This window comes from Lepisosteus platostomus, chromosome 12 (genome assembly GCF_059453375.1).
Source record: "Lepisosteus platostomus isolate fLepPlt1 chromosome 12, fLepPlt1.hap1, whole genome shotgun sequence".
Classification (NCBI taxonomy): Eukaryota; Metazoa; Chordata; class Actinopteri; order Semionotiformes; family Lepisosteidae; genus Lepisosteus; species Lepisosteus platostomus.
The window spans coordinates 7,476,474-7,499,871 of NC_142622.1; the positions used below are offsets into that span (position 1 = coordinate 7,476,474).

General features: G+C 35.7%; 1 protein-coding gene across 1 annotated transcript in view; it reads right to left on the reverse strand.

Annotated features, from left to right (window-relative positions):
- Positions 1–630: 630 nt before the first annotated feature.
- Positions 631–23,398, reverse strand: part of triqk (triple QxxK/R motif containing) — a 32,937-nt gene continuing 10,169 nt past the window's right edge. The window contains exons 3-4 of the mRNA XM_088600678.1: positions 16,895–16,980; positions 631–1,811 (exon numbers count right to left, since the gene is read on the reverse strand). Coding sequence (XP_088456804.1) covers positions 1,704–1,811; positions 16,895–16,980 — 194 coding nt within the window. The 3' untranslated portion in view covers positions 631–1,703. The remainder of the gene's footprint in view (positions 1,812–16,894; positions 16,981–23,398) is intronic.

Consider the following 23,398-nt stretch of genomic DNA (forward strand, 5'->3'; position numbering starts at 1 on the left):
GAAGAAATTCTGATCTTTAAAATGCATCTTAGATTTCTCTAGCAAAATATGCTAGAATTAAGTATGCTATAAGTAATTTCACAGCTACAGTAACTTGTATTTGTATCTGCCTTTCTCTGCAGACTTAAAAACCGGGGTAACATAATTAATAGGGCAATATCTTAATACCTTTTATGAACTTGTTTTCCATCGTCAAGATGCACATTTTCTTTCTGCGCACACAAAACTACTTAATAATGTACTTCACTATTTATTTTTTAAAAAAATCTGGACAATTCTGCATTTTGTAGAAATGGGTCTGAATCATCTATTGATTTTTAGTTCTTGCTGTTACTCGATTGTGTTGTTCTGTATGTGAGTCATAACATCTTAAAAAATGTCACACAGAACATAAATAATTCAGTTAGCCCAAACAAATTCAAAGCACTGCTGTGTAATCATATGCATACAGGGCCACACACACCTTGCATGTGTAGACAGAATTTGTACACACCATGCAGAATTCCAAGGGATAAGCAATTATGTTTGCATATGGTTAAGAAAGGACTATACACAGGAGACAGTAAATGTTACTGTTTATACTAGAGCAGAAAAATCGTATTAAGCTTTTTCACAAGGACTTAAATACTGTTTTTCCAAACATATTTTATTGTTATGAATACAGGATGTATAGGACAATGGTGCAAAATTAATACAGAAATGAATCAACTTCATTATGCAACAATAAATATGACAAACCTGAAAGAAATAGGAATCAAATTCTATATTAAAGGCAAAGAAAACCCTTCATGGTTGGATTACATTGTGCAAAAAAATCTGTGCAATACATTTATTTATTTTCATAAAAGCACTGTTTCCCCTTTGCAATAACGCATGTTGTTTATAGCATCATCTGCAGATCATCCCCCAAATGGATTAAAATTCTTGTTTGGTATTCTGGGCACATTCTTAATCAGCCCAGGATTAGATGTTTAATCTTTGCCATTATGATCCCTGAAACTGTAAGCAGAGGCTTGTGCATTGGAATGCATGAAAGAGATATTGCATTGCTGTAACAGATTTGCATATTTTTCTACATGTAGAAAAGTTTTTAATTCTACTGTAATATTCTACTGCTGTTTCTACTGATTGACTGATCTTATTTTGTCACAAAACGACCCCGACTCACGCTCGTCCCAACTGTTCCTGAACCCAGCAGACACAAACGCTGAACAATTCCAAAGCCTACGGTGAGCCCCCAAGATGAAATGGTCAACCAATTAAGTTCTAAACACAACCGACTAAATATGACCTTAGAGGAATTGTAGCCATAAGGAAGACTTCATTCAGACTTCAGCAAAAAAATGTATTTCTTCCGTCCCTTAATAATTAATTTTTCTAAAATGCAGTGGTATTCCATTCACAGGAGCAAAGGTTTAAGAAACCTAGCAGTGCTTCCTTTCCTCTTTGTTTCCTTCGAAGGTTTTGTTTAGCCCTGCAGTACAACAGATTCTCCTTATGTAGTGGAAGTCTGATAGGCCACACCCTAGGGGGCAGGGTGCACAGGCAGTGGAGAGTGAAGCAAGATGGGATTGAAGCCAGAGAGGAGGAAGATACCTCTAATCCCCTCTGCCTCTGTTTGTGTGCTCTCCTCGGTGGGTCTCGACGTGCTGCACATGATATCTTCACAAGGCCAGGAAACAGAGAAGACTTGGAGCTGCCTTCTAGTCCACATCTAAGTCCAAGTCAATTTCCGTGGTCAAATTCAGGTAGAAAAAGCAATATACACAAAACATAAATATCAGCACCGCCACAAGGATAAGAATGATTTCCTGAAATAAAAAAAAACAGAAAAAAAAACAAAAAAATAGGATTTAGTTGCTAACATATGCATTATTTTTAAAACAAAATATGTGCACAGTACTTGAATTTACCTAAAACCAAATTATGAAACACTGTATATCTATAATTACAGTATGTATACTTCCTGTCAGACTCAGCCTTATCTTTCTATCCCTTAACAAGCTAAAAAGGGCACGGACTTGAACAATTTACAAGCCACGTATAAAATCACTTGTGAATCAGTGCTGGAAATCAAAGTTGCTGATGACAGCACATGATTGCAATGCAGCACACAACTTTTCAAACAGATAAATCATTAAAAATTAAGTTTTAGAATCTAAAGTATTGCAAAGTGACAAGGAACATTAAAATATATTGGGAACCTGATATTTAAGTGTTTGCTATCCATGTCGACTGCTCATTTTAGCGGTAGAATTCAACAAAAACAGCAAAACGGAAGCCCCGAGGGGACCTCTATGTTATAGGTAGTGAGTGCATCGAAATGTAGCATTGTGGTAACATTTAACGCTAAAGGAGCTGTTGTCAAGGACTTCTAACTGAAGGGAAACGGATCGTCTTTGGATATGATATTCCCAGGGAAAGCTCAAAATATTCAAGAGGTACAGCAGCTGTAAATGCTCCTCAATCATCCGAATTCACAACCATGTATCATTTTAGGTATCAATACTTGGCCATTAGATAACTTTGACAGTCTCATATTCCCCATAATGTATTGCATTAAGTAGAGATTAAAGAAATCCCTGACCTTTTGTTTTACTGTACATTCCTTTGCTGGCAATGTCTGCATACAACTAGGATCTGCATCAGCATGCGATCTTCAGATTGGACCAAACCTTCACACATCTCATATAAAAAAATCATGTCGACACCTGAAGAAGGCTCCATGGCCGAAACATTGTGTCTCGTCTCTTTTCAGCATGGAATAAACCTTTACCTGTTCCTTTGCAGCCTACACATGCTGACACAGCATCCCTACTTAAAAAATCATTAACCATATTAAAAAAAAACAACTTTGGTGCATGCTTTACCATAAACTGAATGTTTTATTTCAGACACATCATCTCAAAGTCTGACTGGATAGAAGGATCTCCTTCTAACACCTCATGAATATCTGAAATATGTTTTTGCTAAACTTAAAATCTGAAACTACACCGGCTTCCATGTTTTCCACTAGATAACATATTTACCATGTTTATATATCACATTGTTCCAGAAATTTAAATGACAGATTAACGTGATGTTTAGCAGTAAAAGGACGCAACACCAGTCAAGGAAGCGATTGTGAAGAAAACAGCCTGGTATTGTAATCAAGGCATTCATTCATAATATAGTGCCTCCTTATACAGGCCTGTGCAGTGATACATTAAGATGAGATTTACAACAATCATGAGCTAATAGAATCACAGATAAATTGAAAAGGACTATTAAAACCCAACAGAGTGGCCATCACTATCTGTCTACATGCTGTAACAGCAGCCATTATGTTGTACCTCGTTCTTAACAAATTCTGTCCGTTTAATTTATCTCATTCAGAGCAGGCTGCAAACAGCTTAAGTCCTCATTAATTGGAAAACCTTCACATTTCATGCACTACAGTTTTGTGTATTAATTGAGACTAACGATGATTTGCTCCCCTGTTTACAGAGCAAAGGTGAGGAGTGAGCAGAAACAGTAATACACTGCAGTAACACATTTGCATTTTTAACTATAACTTAGAGTATCTATCCAGAGCCACAGCTTGGAGCAGCTGGACATTTGCTTAAAATACCTGTGATTAAGAGGTTCTGTGACTTCAGATCAGCAGTATTTCTTGTCATGAGTAGAACACTTCAGCATCTTAAGAGCAGACAGCAGCAAGAAAAAGGTTCTATTTATTTTTCTCTATCCACAGCTGTGCTCAAAGGCCCATCTGGCTGTGCGGCTACTAATCTTAACAGGATGCAATAAGCAAGTTGCACACAACTGTAGGATCCATCTGCTGAGGAGAATGGACAGCAAAGACTAATGCTGCGCCGACTCTCCTTGGCACAGCAGGCAGGACAGAGCCGTCCAGCAGTCCATGTGTTCTCTTTCTGTGAGTGCCACGTCCTGCCCCTTCTTCATGGCTGCAACACTACAGCCTTACATTTAGAAACTGGGAAAGCTGGGAACCGCAAATCCTGTGAGGACTCTTGCAAACAGTCGAGCCATGCACACAGTCATGATTGTTTCACCACCCACAACCTCAACACACACGGTACTGTATTCTTAGATACAGTATCAATTTTATTGGCAGTAAAGCTGGTAAATATAGTGCATTACATTGTACAGTATGTGAATTGTTTTAATAAGCTTAGTGTATTATTAGACAATTCAATGTATTTAAAGGCTTAGGTGCAGTTTCACTCAATTACTGTAGCTTTTAAATAACGTTATAAAAAAACAGATTTAAATTCTCAGTTCTCAGAACTGCAAGATTTTACACAGCTCCACACTCTCATAACTTACCTACTGTAAGTTATAAATTAAGTATGTTTATCTCTTTCAATAATGCTACAATACAACTTCTCCTTTCAATAGCTAAAAAAATCACAAATGACCTACAAAAGAAAAACAACACAGACGTTTGTATTTAGTACACTCAGATAACAGTTGTTAAACAAACTAGGTAACATTCTTTTCTAGGAAAATTAGACACAATGAGTATCTGAATATTTTACAATGAGTATTTTAGGGTCTGGTAACCCTAAAATAAAATATCTAAGCAGTTGCAGGAAATACAATCCATTTCTAGAGAGGCATAAAGTCAATATGCTGAGAATATATCCTAATTTGCCACAGTATACCGAACATTTATAAAATTATATGCTAACTTTCTTGGAACAACAGGCTATTGTTTAGATGCAGCAGACAAAACATGTGGTTTACTTAAAGACTGAAGGGCACTGGAGCAAATGGAATGCAATGAAGCCATAAAAGTATCTGAAACTGGGGTGCATTACTGTTTTATTTAAATAAAAACAATTATTTTAAATGCAATTTAGACTTTTTTGCAGCAGTAATACATTCATGCTCTTAACTTTAAAAATAACAATATCTTGCATTATGCCTAACCAACTTAAAAGCCTTTTTCTTTCTTGTATGTAGTGCAAGTGGAACACAGACGTTTCTTGCCAGACTCCAACACTACTCAGTCACAGAACAGTTATTATTTGCCACATCATATGTATGGCCATCCATCATTTTGGAGGGTGTGGTTTTAAGAGGTTTAACAGAGAGAACATTTCACAGCCTGGTCAGTCTTGAATTTAATCCCCACTTGACACCTCTGGGTGCAACTGAAATGGTGGGATATGACAAGATCACAGAGACTAAGTTTACTGCACAAGGAATTGCAACACTGGAAAAGTGACACAGTATTGTCTCGAGGCCTATAAAATGACAGACAGAGATTCTGTGACAGAGAGTATTCTGTTACTTCCTACTGTGTAAGCCTTTAAGGTCAAGGTCAGGTATGAGCCCTAGTCAATATACTATTAACAACTATCTTTTGTTCTTTTGACAGCTGCCCCAAAAAGGTTTGGCAATTCAGTGCTTTCCATGTTATGTGTGTAGAATACGTATTTTTACTTAAAATTAATGTATTTTAAAATATAAAATTTAAGAGTTAACCAATCCACATCTCAGCAAAACATACACTACACTTCTTAATTCTGACATGAAGCTGAATTGAGCATTAAAATACACAGACAAGTTGACAAAGGTAAAGTTTCTGCTCATCTTTACTCAAATTTGTCTTGTTGTTGTACCCAGGTCTGAGAAAGTCCTGGGCAAACACTAAACTGAATGTTTCAGGCAAAGGTAAAGGCCAGCTTAAATTTGTTTTCTTTCCCTCTTTTGCATCTTCTGAAAACCCATCTATATTATATTCATCTAGAAGAGTGGTTTCCAGCTCTGGTAATGGAGGTCCACTCTGTCTTCTGTTTTTAGCTTCAGTCGAGGTATGGAGCACACGTTAATGCATCTCAGTTTTCTCCTGGACACGTTTTTAAATTTGCATTTGCTTGTAAAAGGCTGGATGGTACAGTATCTGTAATTAGTATTAACCCATAGCAATTTCTGAGTTTCAGAACTGCCTACACTAATGTGTAATACCCGAAATATAATCAATTGCATCGCTGCAGAGAGAAAACAAGCTTAATGTCTGAGTTCCTACTGTCTGTTCATCGCAAAGTATTCAGACAGAAATAATGAAAATCTGGATTCTGAAGTGGCTGGAACCAGTACCATTGCATTTTTGAAAGTTAGGACTGAGGGAAACATGTTAACTGAAAGTTTAAACTACCAAGCAGATCAATTAAAGTCGTCAATTAGCACTGGGGATTTAGAAACCAGCAGGAATGAAAATCAGACACTACGGCCCTCCCGGACCAGGGCTTTGAACCGCCAAACTAGAAGAAGGCCATTGATTTCAACAATGCTCCTTTATTTCTGACAGTACTCGCTTTTCAGTACTTTTCAGTTGCACTTCTCTTATTTAATTCTCATAATTTATACTAATGCAGGTAAAGTAATTAAAAATTATTTTTAAAAAGGAAAATGAACCTTGGTCACAGGGTAGCACACAGTAAAAATTCAAACTTGAAAATTCCACCACCATTTAAAAATGTGGGCAGCACCCATAGTTTTCAGACTTAAGGTGTACTACAAACCAATTTATAAACGACTGACTATTTAAATGGAAAAAAAAACTGTCAGATAGCATCCTTATTGTACAGGAACAAGTGATAGGTTTATTCCATGCTGAAAAGAGGAAAAGGAAACACAACGTTTCGGCCGTGGAGCCTTCTTCAGGTGTGAGACTGGGAGACATCTGTAAAGGAATAGAAGGGAGATAGAAAGCCTGGTCTTGGAACAGACAGCTGTGAAGAGACAGAATGCTGGTTTAGTGAGAGACGGGGGCAAGTGGCTCAGGGAGGAAGAGAAGGAATGACGAAGAGATCTAGAAAAAGATTTGGAGGAAGGGATGGTGGGTCGCAGCAGGTGTAGGCTGTAGTAGTTCAGGTGGGTAGCTGCGTCAGCATGCGTAGGCTGCAAAGGAACAAGTAATAGGTTTATTCCATGCTGAAACGTTGTGTTTTCTTTCTTCTCTTTTCAGCATGGAATAAACCTATTACTTGTTCCTTTGCAGCCTACGCATGCTGACGCAGCTACCCACCTGAACTACTACATCTTTATTATACATCTATGTATATTATATATAAATATAAAGTACTATAAATATGTCCCATAGCACTGAAATCAGATCTATTATCACATTAAAAATGGTGTATTACTGTACCTTTACAGTATATCAAACAATAATTACAAAAGAGAAACTTATAAGGAAAAGAAGAGCACCTTAAAAACTGGAAATCATTTAGGATATTCCAGTTTAAAATTTTAAAGTACAAAGGTAGTCAAACACAATCTACTTAACTGTGAAATTAAACATGATGTAATCATTCTGATCTTTAATTAATAAGAAGCAGGGGCTTTGCACTATTATTCAAAATGCATGTAACCAGGCTATGTACCGTATAGTTAAAATTCAGAAATTTGCTTGCCCTGTATTATGAACATTAAAGGGCATCAAGAAATATAATGCCTGGGTTATCACTGCTTGTCCTACCCTTGTAACAGACACGTCACAAGAACAGATTTGACCCCTGAATGCCCTTGACAAGCAGACAGGCTCCTCGGGAGATAGGTTAACATTAACAGAACTTTTATGTAACCTAAATTAATTTATTCAAAGCTGTTAAAAGATAAAAATGTGCACGACAGATTTGTATTTTTTTTATGTTAATGAAGAGCGGCAGATAATCCCAGTATATCGTGCAGGTGTGCTCTACTTAGCACATTAACATTTATCAGCCTCAGGACAGGAGCATTCAAATTGTTCTTCTATGCAAAGCTAAAACTTTATGTAAAACACTCAGCAAAGAGGTCCTGTGTTATCACCTACCCCTTTAGCAATACAATACTTACAGTTGTTTCATAATTAGCAAAACTGAAAATGCCCAAAACAAAGCTAAAGTACTGTGATGGGTATAACCGATACCGATAACAATACTGTATATCGTAAAATACATCAGTTTCCAAAGAGTTATTTATTTTTTTGTGTGTGTGGAGCTATGTAAAAAAGAGTTAACTTTTGTATGAATGAAAAACTCAGTGTTGCACTGCAATTCATACTATTATTATTTAATATGTATTTTTGACATGTACAGTAAGTGCCTGTAGCCCTTCCCCCATTACTATCAAGCGTGATAACAATATGGTTAAAATGATTTTGTCAATTTCTTAAACATGAATTAAATTACATTACCTTTTATTTCTATTTTTGTAAGGATGATTGACCCTCTAAAGCTGTCTATGCCTAAGTTTTCACAATATAGAAACGACACCTGGGAAAAACAAGTTCGACTTGTGGATACAATGGGGTTAAATTTTGCCAAGTTTCCCACGTGGTGAAAAAAGCAATCTCTTTCTCCTCATTAAAAGCTGACACACCACACTAACTATCAAGATTATGTTGTGAAAGCATACTGCATCACTAGGAAATGCTTGATCAAGATCAGCGATCAAGAGAGAAAGAGAACCCTCTTTCGAGATTATAATAGCAAATTCTGGACGACAACCAAATACATCATCTGGCATTTCAACAGCTGTTACAGTATGTCTGCAATACCTAGCCATTTGCGATCAAGCTCTAACATGGAAAAAAATCAGATTCCTTTTTCTACTAGACTCTAGCAGCCTGTCTTTTTTATTCCAGTAAGGTCAACTTTTTTTTCTCTGAGGTTTCAATTGTTTCAATTAGCACCTGTCTTCAACTGGTGTTGCACACCCAAATGAGAAGTCACTTGTCACTGGTCACGCCAAGCGGAAATCAAGGTCTACAGCTTTGGCAAAAATATTTTCACCCGCATTTTCAATTATATTTTGTAGAATATTTTTTATTTTAAACAATTAATACAGTACATACAGTACACAATAAAGCAAACTGTATGTCACAATGTTAATTTTGTCTTCAGGGTAGGAATTTTGATATCTTATTTCTTCTCTAAATTGAAATGACAATTAAGAAGTCTTGAAGTCTCAATAATGCTCAAATTAATCTGCACATGGCTATGGTCTCATAGTCATACCAAAAATGGTCTGTGTAATCTCTTAAATTGCCATGAATGAATTGGTCTAAAGGTTTCTTGATTTATTTCATGCTGTAGTCATATGTACTGTATATTCTAAAATCCTCTTAATTATAAACTTAAAAATCTTCAAAACGTTGGATAAATAAGAAGGAAAAAACAGTTACCTCAGTTATTTTATCAAGGCAAATGAAGCTTGAACTTTCAAAGATCTAATTTGCATAAAGTGCCACTACAATTCTATCCCTCCTATTGATAAAATGATTTTGTAGCAGTCTGACAAACTCCCTGGTTACCATATTTTAGCTGATTATTCAAAATGGGGACTAGTGAAGAACTTTACTGAAATTTTGGGCTGTGTTTTCTTTCACAGTGCTAATGTTGTCCGTGGCCGTTATCACTGTTGCCTCAGTGCTTTAGGGCCATGGGTTCAGTTCTGGTTTGGCTGCCTGTCTGTGTGAAATCTGCATGGTCTATCTGACATGCAGGTTAAGTTAAATTAGTAGTGCTACTGTATATAAGTGTAAGGTTTATTACTTTGAATCATCCCTCTCCAGGGTTTGATTGCTTTTCCTGTGGTTTTCCCCATCTCATTTCTTTGTCCCATCGGAAAATCAGGACAATACGACATTGAGAAGATCCCTTCTTCTCTGTGCCATACCTGGATTCGAGTGCAAGTTTTATAGCAGACACACCCACATATAATCAAATCATACATGAATATTATGAATTCTGTTGCTGTAAATCAGGTATCACCTGTAAAGTGAAGAACATTTTATTTTCCTTCATTTACCACTTTATCATATTTGCATATTAAATGAAGAATGCATTTATATACAGTATTTTAATTATCTCATTGGTAAATTTAGCAACAAATAAACAATATCAATATGTACTACTTTAGGAAAATTAAGTATATGGATTTTGGATTTTGATTAAATGTTTATAGCGTCGTTTGGAACAACTGATTAGTCATGACGGATCCTGATACACTCAAGCTCTCTGACTGTTTCTAAAAAACTAAGGTACTTCATTACTGAGACAGCTGATTGGGCACAGGTGATGAAGTGATTTAACATGATTTATGTGTCTACAAATCTAACAAACATCTAACAATCAAGAAATGAGAACTCATAGAGGATCCAATATACCTCTTATCAAGAGAATATTGCCATCAGCATATTAGAAGCTAAGCACACTGTCACTAGACATCTAAAGTGTTTACAGCCAGCAATATCTAACTTGGCAATATGTTACAGTCAAATGCAGTCCAGTATGCCATGATCTGGAAGACCACAAGTCACTACATCTCACAGTAGCACCATCATTCAAGTGTGACAGTCTGGGCAGGACTGTCTATGTCTCTACAGATCTCCACTTGTAATGACTGACAGCAACCTGACTGACTGCACAGTGATGCATTGATCTTGTCCTGAGACCTCACTCATTGCATCTCCTGCAGGCTCAACCTGACGTGACAACATTCCAGCAGGACAGCGCGTGTCCTCATGTTGTTTGTGGAGCAATGGCTTTCCTGTGAGTATGAATGTGGCCGTTGTTGTGTGAGCACTCTACTTGTCAGGCTCCAGTTCCACTGAAGATTGCTGGGAAGAGCTGGGATGACATATGGTATCTACAGTGGGGCTGAAAGACCAGGAAACAGGTACATTTCCTTCTAGGCTCTATGAGAAGAAAGGGACACCATGAGTAACCTAATGCAAAGCATTCATCACAGATATGCAACTCGCACTGCTTCCAGTAGTGGAGGACATGTGACAAACCTGTGACATTCATAGCAGCCCCACCGTTGATGCCAAATGTTAATCAGCATAATGAATTTATTTACTGTGTGTCATGTTAGTCCAATTAAATGTCAGTGCACCTTCTACAAAAAAAGAACACGCTATAACTGATAATAGCTTTGTGAATTTGTTGCAGTGAAAAATCATACATATCATTTGATACTCGAGATGATTTTAAGACTGCAAAAAGCAGAAGTTTAATAATCAGCCAGCTTGGATTCACTCTCTGTGCCATCCGCGTAGGGACACAGGCTAAACTCGACAGCAGGTGGCCAAATTCCCACTTTCTCTACTGCCAGCTGGTCACTCTGGAATACGGCAGTGCTCTCAGCCAATATGCAAAATCAGGCACACGGGGCTGCGGACAACCTGCCCGTCTGAATCCCCAACTCCACCGCCGTAAACAACAATAACAACAAATTCTGGCCAGGAAAGCAACTCTTGAGTTTGGGATCCCTCTGGTAATTTGATGTGGCTCTGTAGAAATCCATGAGACCAACTAAAAAAAAAAAGAAAGCTGTCGATTTCACTTATTTAGAAAGCACAGTCTGATTACACTATGTACTGTACGGTATGGCATGTCTCATATACTGATGCCACATACTCAATGATCAACATTTAAAATTCCACAACGGTAAAAATTGGCAGTGTTTACCCATACAGGAGTTTCTTAATCAGACGTCATTAGACTGGGTCTGATAGTCTAGCAAACACTTGAGGCTGAAGGATGTACTGAATCTGCTTCAATCTGATATAAGTTATTCTTAGCTGATGGATCCTCATATGAAAAAGGACAGGGGGAGGAATCAGTAGTACTGTTTTTAAAGCATTTTTTTCTTCCTACGATGCAGGACGTTAAGGTATCAGGATGTCAAAAACAACTGGAATGGCATGCATGCCCTGTCCAACACAACCAACACTTCAGATCTTCCACTGGACAATGTTTATATTATATATTATTATATAAAGGCCTTCAAAAGCATATACAATTCTTTTTAATTATGAGGAATATTTAATCATTTATTTTCTCTAAAGGAATATAAAATTGAGATACACTATAATAATATAGAATCTTATGTTGTGTGATCCATCCACTTCATACTGCAATTTAGTCCACGAGACATCTCTGCCAGAATGATAAGGGTTAGGGCTCTTGAATGCAGTACCATCTCACAGCAGAACCGATCCGAAGGGTATTTAATGACACGTCAAGATTTAAATATGCAGTGTATGCACTCTATATCCCTAATCTAATATCCCTATCTAAATATTTGAGATATGATGTTTTTCCATATGTTTATTAATAATTTAGGCATTCTCTAAATAAATATTTCAGGAAACATTTAATAGCAATCTAGATATCTAACTTTGATTAAAGAAAACATTAAATGAAATCTTTGTATCCTGAAAAGAAAAGAAAACATACAGTAATTAGGCCTAGTGAGTTAGACAGTTTCAGTTGATTAGCAAAGGCTCAATGCCTCTGACATTTTTTAAACAGACCCTGTCTAGGAAAAAATAATTCTAAAGCCAACAATTGATAACCTTTCAGTGACTCTCTGAACTTCTATTAAGAGATATGGTGCACTTTTCAGGATTTTCTACCACTGGACAAATTTTGTTTAAAGGTAAATAAAAACAATTTGTGATTACCTTCAACCAAAGTTAATTTTTGCAAAGCTATTAAAATAGAACAGACGTTCTGTGCTCAGAAGGACTATGAGTGAAAATTATACAATGAATCATCAGCAAGAAGATTCCATTAATACACCACAATAAAGACCATTTGTGACATACTGTAATACGTCCACACCCTTTGGTGAAATAAAATACTGAGTATATTTGCTCAAAGAATGCTGAGAGCAAACATTTTAAATTTTATGTCTACAGAAAAAATTAAGACTTGACAATTTGCAGTGCACTACTGATCTCTGTATAATGCACTGATTTAGCAGCACAGTGAAAATGGAATGATCCGCACAGAGCAGAGAAAACTCAAACGCAACAACACATACCGTACAGTACCTTAAGCACAGTCTTGACTAGATAGACAAAACCATGCCATGCTTATACTGTATGTTAAGTGTTCTCGTCAGTTACGTGGATAAGTCATAACTTAATAGGAAAAAAATGGTGATTACTGCCAAAAGCTTTATACTGCTACAATAGGATCATCTGAGTTTATAGATTAAGGTTAAGAGATACTGGCAAAGGTTTTCTTTCGAGCTTGTTAGCAATTATTCCAAATGCAAATTTCCACAGGCCTCCCTTAGGCAAAACTGTGCACTATGAAATAAAAATATACAATGAGAGGCAAAAGGAATACAGAAAACTATAGTTTTACCAAACTGTTTTGTATCAAAGAACCAATTTAAATGATAACAAACTAACAATCTAAATACAATGTTACAGGTTAAGAGATTGTGAGAAGATAAGGGACTGGTGTTTAGTAGAATAAGTAAAAAAATATATTTTTATTATTATTATTATACAATTAGAAAGGTACACGAATATTATAATGTATGTTGCAGTATTAAAATTCATAGAACCTAACTTGTACAGAGTATAGAGAGAAACATATAAACAGATTTACTTTGTCATCTGTATCTTATTGACAAAGATCCAAGCAAGGATGGACTTGGTTATTACTGAGACAGGAGACCTCTTAATGGCCACTCTTGATGGACCACTAGGAGGTGCTCTTATCTCTGGACCAGAATTCACTGTTTTACAGGAGCAACTGTCCTTCAAATGAGATACAAAACCAAAATCATACATGGCCCCACTACTTGGTCATTAACAATTCCAAGACCTTGAAAGAATAAGGGTATTAAACTTGATTTAGAAGATAAGTTCCAGTCTTACTTTGAACTAAAAAATACAAATAATTAATTAATATAATTAATCATTATAATTACACATAATTAAAGTTCTGGATACTGGTAAAACTCTACATTGTATCATAGCCTAAGCAAAACCATATATAGTCGAGATGTGATACGTTATTTTTATTGTGCTTGCCAATTTAATAAAAAAATGCATTGATTTCTCTTTGTTACTAAGTTGTGGTGCAATTTAGACCTGTATGTTTGTGCTTAAGAGAAAGGATTAAACATACTGTAGCATGATATGTTCTAAGTTTTATTTAATTCTATAGCATAAAATGTTCTGGGTTTCTGTGATTATATAGCATAAAATGTTGTGGGGTTATTTAATTAGACAGAATATCTTTAAGGCCCTGCACATGTGATTTGTGGCAAGCCTGCTAGAAGATCTCTCGGGAATCCTAGGAAGAGCTACAGTACAGTATTCATGAGCGCATTAATGCACATTTGCAATGTGAAAGGAGTAGGGGCTGGAGGGGGGGGGTTGGGGGTTGTTGGTAGTGAATACTAGGAAATGCTCCCACTATCATGTTGTACGTTGCTTAAAGTAGTTCATTCTTTATGGATAAGCAAGTAGAACATTCCTCATTTCAGCGCTGTTATCCTCTGAATCTGCATTAATTACATTCCCCTCCGCTGAAATCAAAACAGTGGAACTGGGCAACACCGGCTTTCTAACCCAGTCTGTTCATGCCCCCTTGAAGATGACATCCTCCTAGGCATCGTTTTCTCAGGCAACAGCACAATGAAATCAACAGAAACTGGGGGAAGCAAATTTTAAGATCATCATAATTTATTTTAAAAAGAAAAGAAGCAAACGTAAAAAATCAGACTTTGCTGGAAAGTATCGACAGATCTGGGACAAGATTCCAGAAGGTGAATAAGACGATAGGTGTTTTGTATTTAATAGACATAATGCTGAGTACCGAAAGAGTGCCCAAAAGGCAAGTAAAGCTTATTCATAAATACTGTTGCAACTGTAGATTTGGGGAACAAAGTATTCAAATAAGACTTTCTGTCAAATATGCAAACCTGACAAATAGCAGGAAAACAAACAGGACACTGAACTGTAAGTTTAAATAACAAAGATGTAGTGTGAAAGATGCAATACAATGCCAAATGTACTAGGTGAAAACTTTCTACAGGTTTTGACAACAAAAATACAAAATGGCCTTGTTTACAAAGAGTCTACTTGAATCTGCACAGATTTCAATATAAGTAAATCACAACTAGTACAGGGACCAGGGTCACAGATTAGTTAGAAATTATATTCACTCAAAAAAAAATTGCCAACCCATAAAGCAGAATTTATATAGTAAAAACTATGGAACTATCATCCTCTCAAAAAGCAAAAAAAGGAAATGGGCTACCTAACCAACTAACAGAAAACATTAACATGGAATGTTTATTCTTCAACTCAAATAATCAGAACCACTGTGAAATGTACAGTATGCATCTGTAATGGAGAATATAAAGAAAAAAGTATTTGAAATTAGACAAATAATACCATGAGTTGAGGTAGTTAGTGGTGTACCACAGGGATCAGTTTTAGGACCACTGCTCTTTCTAACACATGATAAATGACACCAAGTAAATAAAATTGTTGTTTTTAGGTTGACCTGGAAATGATCTCATTAATACAATTTGATAAACCAGTTCAAATGCTTTGATAAACAGCATTAAAAGAAAGTTGGGTAGTGTTAAACTGTATAATATAAAATTGTAAACTACTGTATATAAAATGTGTAACTGTAAACTAGATATAAAAGTCCAACTCTATTTAGAATAGCTTAGTTTTGGTCACAACTTAAAAAAAATAAAGATAGGAACTTGGAAAAACGTCTTCATAAGACTGACATTTCATTTAGATTGTTCATTTACTCTATGTCTTTTAACAGACATGTTAAAAGGGCTGGACACCTTTAAGCTTTTGAAAACTCTGAAATCACTACTAATTCAAATGCAATATAGCAGGGGGACTGGCATGAATGGATCAAACTAGCAAATTATACCATAGAAACTAATTCAGTGAAATGTCCTGATAGTGGGGGCACTGGCATTGATTAACTATTAATATACTATGATAACTATGACAGGGGCAGTGCGGTGGCCCTGTGGCTCAGGATCTGCGCCTGTGGCTGGAAGGTTGCTGGTTTGTATCCAGTGGCCGGCAGAGGAATCCAACTCCGTTGGGCTCCTGAGCAAGGCCCTTCACCCCAACTGCTCCAGGGGCGCCGTATAAATGGCTGACCCTGCGCTCTGACACCAAGCTTCTCTCCCTGTCTGTGTCTCATGGAGAGCAAGCTGGCGTATGCGAAAAGACAAATTCCTAATATAAGAAGTTGTACAGTATATGGCCAATAAAGCGATCTTATCTAATTAATTAATATGTTGCACCCTACTTAGTTCTACGCTTATTATTTACTCTGCAAGTAGTCGCTAACTCTTTCTCTAATTCTTGAAGTAGCACCATCCTTCTTTAAAAAAATGGTTCAGACAAATACCTTAACCAAGCTATTTCTGGCAGGGATTGCTTGGAATGGTGTCATAATGAATTCATATAGTGCTACACTCTACAATGTTCTTTGTACTGTATATCTGTATATTTTAGAAATGGAGCCAGAATGCTGCATTTACTGTATATTAATCACAAGAGTGAATTTATCTGAAGCTCATCAAGCAACACAGAACAATGAATCAAATATCAGTAGAAACCACTTAGGTACTTAGATATACGAGTCACATTTTAAAAAGGCTTGTCAAATTAAAACAAAAAGATTTATGCAGTACTGTACATCTTATTTTTAATATGACCAGAAATACACATGCAATGTATACGAGAGAGGGCCATCTGGAACTGTATGCGTGAAGAATCAATTATTTATTTTAAAAAAATCAGACCTTGAGCTGATAAAAGGGGATAATGCATTTCATTGCATTTCAGATTTCTTTCTTCATACACTTAATCATTCTGTACAACACTCTGGTGAAGATATTCTGGTCCTAAGAGGGTTAACAACATGTTCCACATTAAAAGCTGCACTTCATACATATTTAAGATGTTGCAATTCCACTCAGGTTTTGAAGTGTGATAAATAATATCTCAGTGAAATCCATATTCACACGGTTTATCTTTTGGGATAAAGTGTTCAATGCAAGGAAAGTTAATGAAGGGTATCAAACCCCAACTTACCCGAATTCCCAAAGCACTTCTTTTAGCTTCAGCTTTCAATCTTGTCGCTCTTAAAACAGATTTGGTTTTCTTATAATCTTGTTTTCCTGAAAGACAATTATCAATGAATCTCTTACCACTTCTTTTTCTCACCCGATCAAAAATGGAGCTTTAATTAAAACAATATTGCAGGCCTAAAAATTAAGCCCACAGCAAATATCAAATGTAAATGTTTTACATTCATTTTTGAACATGCTGAGTGTGTTTGGTGTGAAACACCACTGAACTAAAACAACAAATGAGTCTAATAATAATTCAAAATCACACAGATGCTTAGAGGTTCCTGAAAATTGCATCATCTGAATAGAGACTGAATTAGCTGTATTTTTCTTCATTAATTATTCATAATGTTCCATTAGCCTAATGCATTTTTGTTAAACATTTTTTAAATATTTCTATACACATTAATTAAAAATATTTGCTTCATATACAACTACAGTCCTGTACAAATGTATACTTTAGAACACATACTGTATGACTAGGCTAGACTAGTCTTATTGATTATTATTTTCATTGCACCACTGTTATTAAAAATAACCAAATTATAATATCTATTTTGTTAACAATCGGGTTTGGAGACACTTCCAGATACTTACGTTAAATTAACTGCTAAGACTCTTTTTATCTTTACAGGTACAATCACTGAACTGTGTGCATCAAAATCAAAATGCTCTGCATCTAGAAAATAGCTCTCTCTCAGGTGTACTGTATTTACAGCCACAAGGCTGTACTGCAGAGGCCCAAGAGAAAAAAAAACAGTTGAAAGTAATTTATTGAATGTTAAAAGTACATCATTATGCAAGAAAACATCTGATTGACCCAGCTGAAAAAATGAAGTACAGTAGCCAGACTAATGTAAATGAACAGAAATTATACAGATCAGATTTTCTGTTTTTTCATATCTCTTCATTTTCCTCAGTGTACTACTCCCTCATACAGATAACATTCTGTACTATAAGGGTTTTAGTGTGTCCAATGAATGCCTACCACAAAGAGTTCTTTAAAACAATTCTCCACACTATACATTGTACCAAGACATGCTAGATTGGTATGAGGACACTGAGAATTCAGAATCAGCAATGCTGAAAATGGCCCTTTACTAAACAATATAAGGATGAATTAAGCTAAAAGAACGTGCCAGAATTATATTTATGTTTACAGTCAACTAAAACATATTACCTGATTTAAATTATTTCAAAATTTCTTTCTACTAGTGTGTCTGAGGGTGCTGTACAGTACATTGAGCACACTTTTAGGCAACAACATTTTTGTTTTTTTATAAAACAGAACTAGTCTATAAATATTTTGAAACTAGTGTTCCAACAGATAAAACACTAAAAGGATGTGTTTCAAGAAAATTCTAAAAAATATATACCTGGATAAAAAACTAAATACCACACATCAGTATACAATAATGCTAATGTATGGTAATAAGGAAAGGTAAAACTCATAAATAAATATATGTAAGCCATAAATATATGTCAAGTCAAGGTACACTAATAAATAACTATTTTTTCATACAACAGATAATTTATTGAAATGCAGAACTTATTTATTCAGTCCACAGCTTTTGCCAAGCTCTGCTCTGGAATGCTGATACTGTGACTTAGCTTTGCTTGGCTGTATTTTGCTGATCTATTTTTCAAGAGCTTCTTTACATCCTATCCCAATTAGGTGTAGATCCGAAGGAAGCACATGCACACACATCTATTCGCACTCTGAGCAGCGAAAGAAAAAAATCATTCGGCAGATGGAAAAACACAAACTCCAGTTCACCTGAGGACTCATTCGTGTGTGATTCTCCCAGTGGAGAGAAAGTACCGAATGAATCTGCAGGGGCTGACTGGCCACCTGTCAGAGCGTGGGAGAAACTCGAGCTAATTAGAAGGAAACAACAACAGAAACAACAAAGGCAAAAGGACAAGCTCATCTCAGAGCTGTCTCATAGTGTCGAGGGGGGTCCTGAGTGTTATCAGCATCCTTAGGTTCACAGTCAAGGTCCAACACTTGTGTCCTGACAAAAGGGTAATTTGAAGGGCAAATCTGGCACTATTAAGATTTATTTTAAAAATTCCCTAGTTCAGGGAAGGTCTACTGATTTGTATTAAGCAAAAATTGGGTGTTTACTTTATAAGAGCCGTAACAAAGTCATAAATAAAATGTAATTAAACACACTTTACAGAACAGTACACTGACTTCTATTCTTAAACCTTCAGTGGTTATAAATGCAAAAAAGGGAAATCTATAGTCATGGAAGTATTTAATATGTATTTATGGATTTATAAAAAAAAATCTGCTGGCAACTATTAGTCTCTGACAATTCATTTTATTTGAGTTTTATTTAATTCTCTGACATAAAATGGCACTTCTATTGAAAAAGATTGTCAAGTTCTTTTTCAAGTCGGCTGAATGTGCTCTGTAATTGCAGAAAGATAGGCTCAAAACCATTATAACAGCAAGCACAAATCTGCCTGACAGGACACTGTGAGAGCAGAAAGTAAAGATATTCGCTGTTAGTTGTCAGCAGACACACAATGAAGGCCAAACAAAGAATCTGACGGAAGCTGAATGAACAGTTCCAGTAACTGCTTAAACAATTACAATTTGTCATTAGCTGCAATAGGGTTCATTAGAAACATGCAGATACGATGTGATGTCCTAAAAGATTGCTATCATATCTAAAGCGCAATCACAGATTTTGGACAGATATGCAAAGCACATTGATTGTTTAGAAAGTATCATTGGGTTTACAGCAATCTTTTCCAAAACCGTTATCTTTATCACGTACAGTACAGCCTGAAATACTGTGACGTTATCAATCATGTATTAAGCAGCTTTATGATCACTGGCATTCACAGAACATCTACAGTAGTCCCAAGATTTCCTTGGTAGGCTATTAATCATATCTTTGGCTAAAGGAAGGATTCCAATAATGCATTCCATATGCTAAACATATTTCTTCCGGGTATAAAAAAGGGAAGGCAGGATTATATGAAGTAATCCACAGTGCAACACAGGGCTACACAGGGCTGCTCCTGTGAGGCGGATTAATATCGCTTATGGTTTTACAGTCCACAGCTTTGTATTTCACTTATACAAAAGTCGGAGGATGTAAAACAGCAGATGATAAAAATAAATCTACTGTCAAATATCTCTTTGGAGACTTTTTTTTTCACAAAGTCATATACAATAACCATTGATCACCACAGTAGTAAAAAAAAATAAAAAATGAGTGCAAGTCTCACAACACTGCTAACAGATCTCAACACCAACTCAACTGCAGTGGGTTTCATGCTGTTTTATAGCTTTGTGCAATTAGAACAAGCACTCTGATTTCAAATTACCTTTGATAACGCAGCTAATTTCTCCTTTTATTAAAGCTTCAGGAAAGCTTTTCTTGGTTTGATTCTCAAATCATATTCAGTACATACGCATTTGTTTTAGAATAGAGATGAGGCAAACTGTATTTCACCATCACATTGCCGTTTCTGTACTATTTGTGCATTTTGAAGATTTGTTAATTCCTACAGTTTTGCATTGCCAACAGCTTCCTTATCATACACAATTTTCAAATGTATGTCTGTGTAAATTACTAGTCATTGTACACCATTTAAACTTTTAAATGTCTGTTCAGATATAAAAGTAGTTCTTGCAAAGGTCAAATTGGGACAGACTGATTTAAACAGAAAAGGTAATAAATACTGGAGTACATTAAGTGCTGTACAATTGTTATTCTTTAGGGACAAAATAAAATGAATATGTTAAAAACCCATAGGAAATACAATAACTCAAATAGAAAATATTTATATTATTAGTTGTATTACAGACAAAATGATATCATTCCGAGAACCACAGAAATATCAGAAACAAAACTAACATTCCTGAGATTGTTATTGCTAATTTAACAAAAGGAAAGTCTAGGAGGAGTGACACCCCTGGAAAAACTATATCTCGATATGTGAGCTGTTTCAGACTGTCCATTTTGATTAAGGTTTATTTTATTACATTATTGTACCTCCCGTAGGTGTGTGAGCAAAAGCACTTTTAAGCACTTTATTACCAACTTAAGGTTGGTAACATACAGTATCTCAAAATATTCATAATAATATATGTTAATATACATAATAAGATACAGTTTCTTATTGAGTATGCTACTAAATCTGGGGCAATGACACCAGTAGCAAGCCTGGGTGCTGTTAGAAAGTGGGCAGCACACAAGTATACAACGACAGCTATACTGTACATCAGAGGACAGCATTTAAAAAGAACAAATGCATTTGCTCTGACTATTGTCACCCTTCTTGCTTCTGGTGGAGCACTTAATTTTATAAAGGTTGTACTACAATACTGGCGCAACAAAGGAATGATGTATAAGAGCAGATGGCAATTCTCATTAAAAATAATGCAATTATTTTGGTGAGCAAACAAATCACAGACACAACACAGCTCAAAGAAGCAGATTTTCAAATCACAGCAATTATAAAGTATGAGGATATTTTTTTCAGGTCTTAATAAAAGTCAGTATTAGTACTGAAACATCTAAAGGGAAACTGTAGTTATATGACACTAATGTAACTGTATAAGACAAAAACAACTTCTCACAACAATATCAAAGAATATGCAGAAGAATATCTACATAAATTTGCCAAGCACCATTGGATGAAAGACAGATATGCACCTTAACATTTGAGATACAGAACATGTGTTTAGACTATCATTATTTAAATTTACACAATTTACATCACCCTACTGTATGTCCTTTACGTCTGGGATTTTTTAAAGAATCAACAACATGCTTTTCACCTGACTCAATAAAATCAAAGCAATGACCACATGACAATCTTTTAAATATTCCTCCACCTTTACATGATCTATTCAGTTATTTTTTCTAACACAGTTTATTATGCCAGCTTATGCTTTAAGCACGGCAAAGGTAATGTGCTATTTTAATGCAGTGCGTACTAGACACTAGACACTTCATTAAAACCATATACTGTAAATCTTAACTGCCTACAGAGACTTCTTCACCGAGGTGTAAATACATAAACTATGAATCTGCCAGCCTGTGTTGATATATTAATATTTTAGCATCTTTTGAATAAATAAATCATTAAAAGTAAAATAAGACGTTTAGCCAAGTATTTTGATGGTGGATGCATTACAAGAGTTTTTATGCAAAGCATTAAAATCTGACCCTTATTTTCTTTGATATTTATGGACAAACTGATTATTTAATATTAGCATGACTACAGGTTGCTTTCGTTTTGGCACAAAACATCTTAACAGCCTACAGAGACTTCTTCACCAAGGTGTAAATACATAAACTATGATTCTACCAGCCTGTGTTGACATATGAATATTTCAGCATCTTTTGAATAAATAAATCATTAAAAGTACAACAAGACAATCAGTCTGTTTTGGTTTTAATGTGGATACATTACAAGAGTATCTGACTGTTTTTTCACTTGATATTTATGGACAAATTGATTTTTAACACGTGTATGACAAGAGTATGTTTTATTTTTGCCCATTATTACTATTATTATTATCCCTATTGCCTTTTAGCTATCTATTCTTATCTTCATGCTGCAAATGAGCAGCATTCACATTTTTTGCTGTAAAAATTAATGCACGGCTATTTTCTGACCATCACAATAAGCAGCTTATAAGAACATTATGCTATCAAACGATGGCATGCAGAGAGGCTTTCCTTGTTGTTGTTCTTTCAATGAAAATCCAGCAGGTTTCACTTCAAAGGAGTGTCTTTTCACCTGCAAATGGACTCTCTTACATCTCTTTTAGCTGCACCTTTTATTGTCATTTGGTTGTCTGCAAAAAGCTTAATTGCCTTTGATTGGGGGAAAAAATGCTTCTTCTCTTTAATTCCATGAATGCCTTCCCTAATTATTCCACTGAGCATTATTTATGCCTGTGCCACTCAAAAAAAGGTACACATTTAAATGTATCCATATGAGGGCTGTTGCAATTAGGTCACAGTAGAAAAGAAAATGAGAATCAAGGATCAAAACATCCTTGAATTATTGCTAAACACTTAGGATGGATTAGAGAAACTCATATAATCAGTAGGCAGCATGCCCTGCTGGAAAATCCTACATAAATATATAAATCACATAAAGGGAGAAACATATACCTTAAATATTGCCTTATGCAAAAGGTTATTGTACATAGAAGAAAAATACTGTGTAACAAGGCATAATATTTCACTGGCTCTCTGCAACAGTTTCTCCCTTGAAACTAATCCCGGCCTTACACACTGCGCTCGTACTCAGAATGATGCATAAGTCTGAAAGAGGGCAGAGACATTGTACATGCTAGCAGTCTGCCACTGTTCAGAGAAAGGACATATCATATACCCCTTATCATCCTTCAACAGACAGAGGTACTTGTGAGGAGAAATTGCAAGAGAAATGTTTTGTAATAAAGGAGTGCAAAACAGAATGAGCA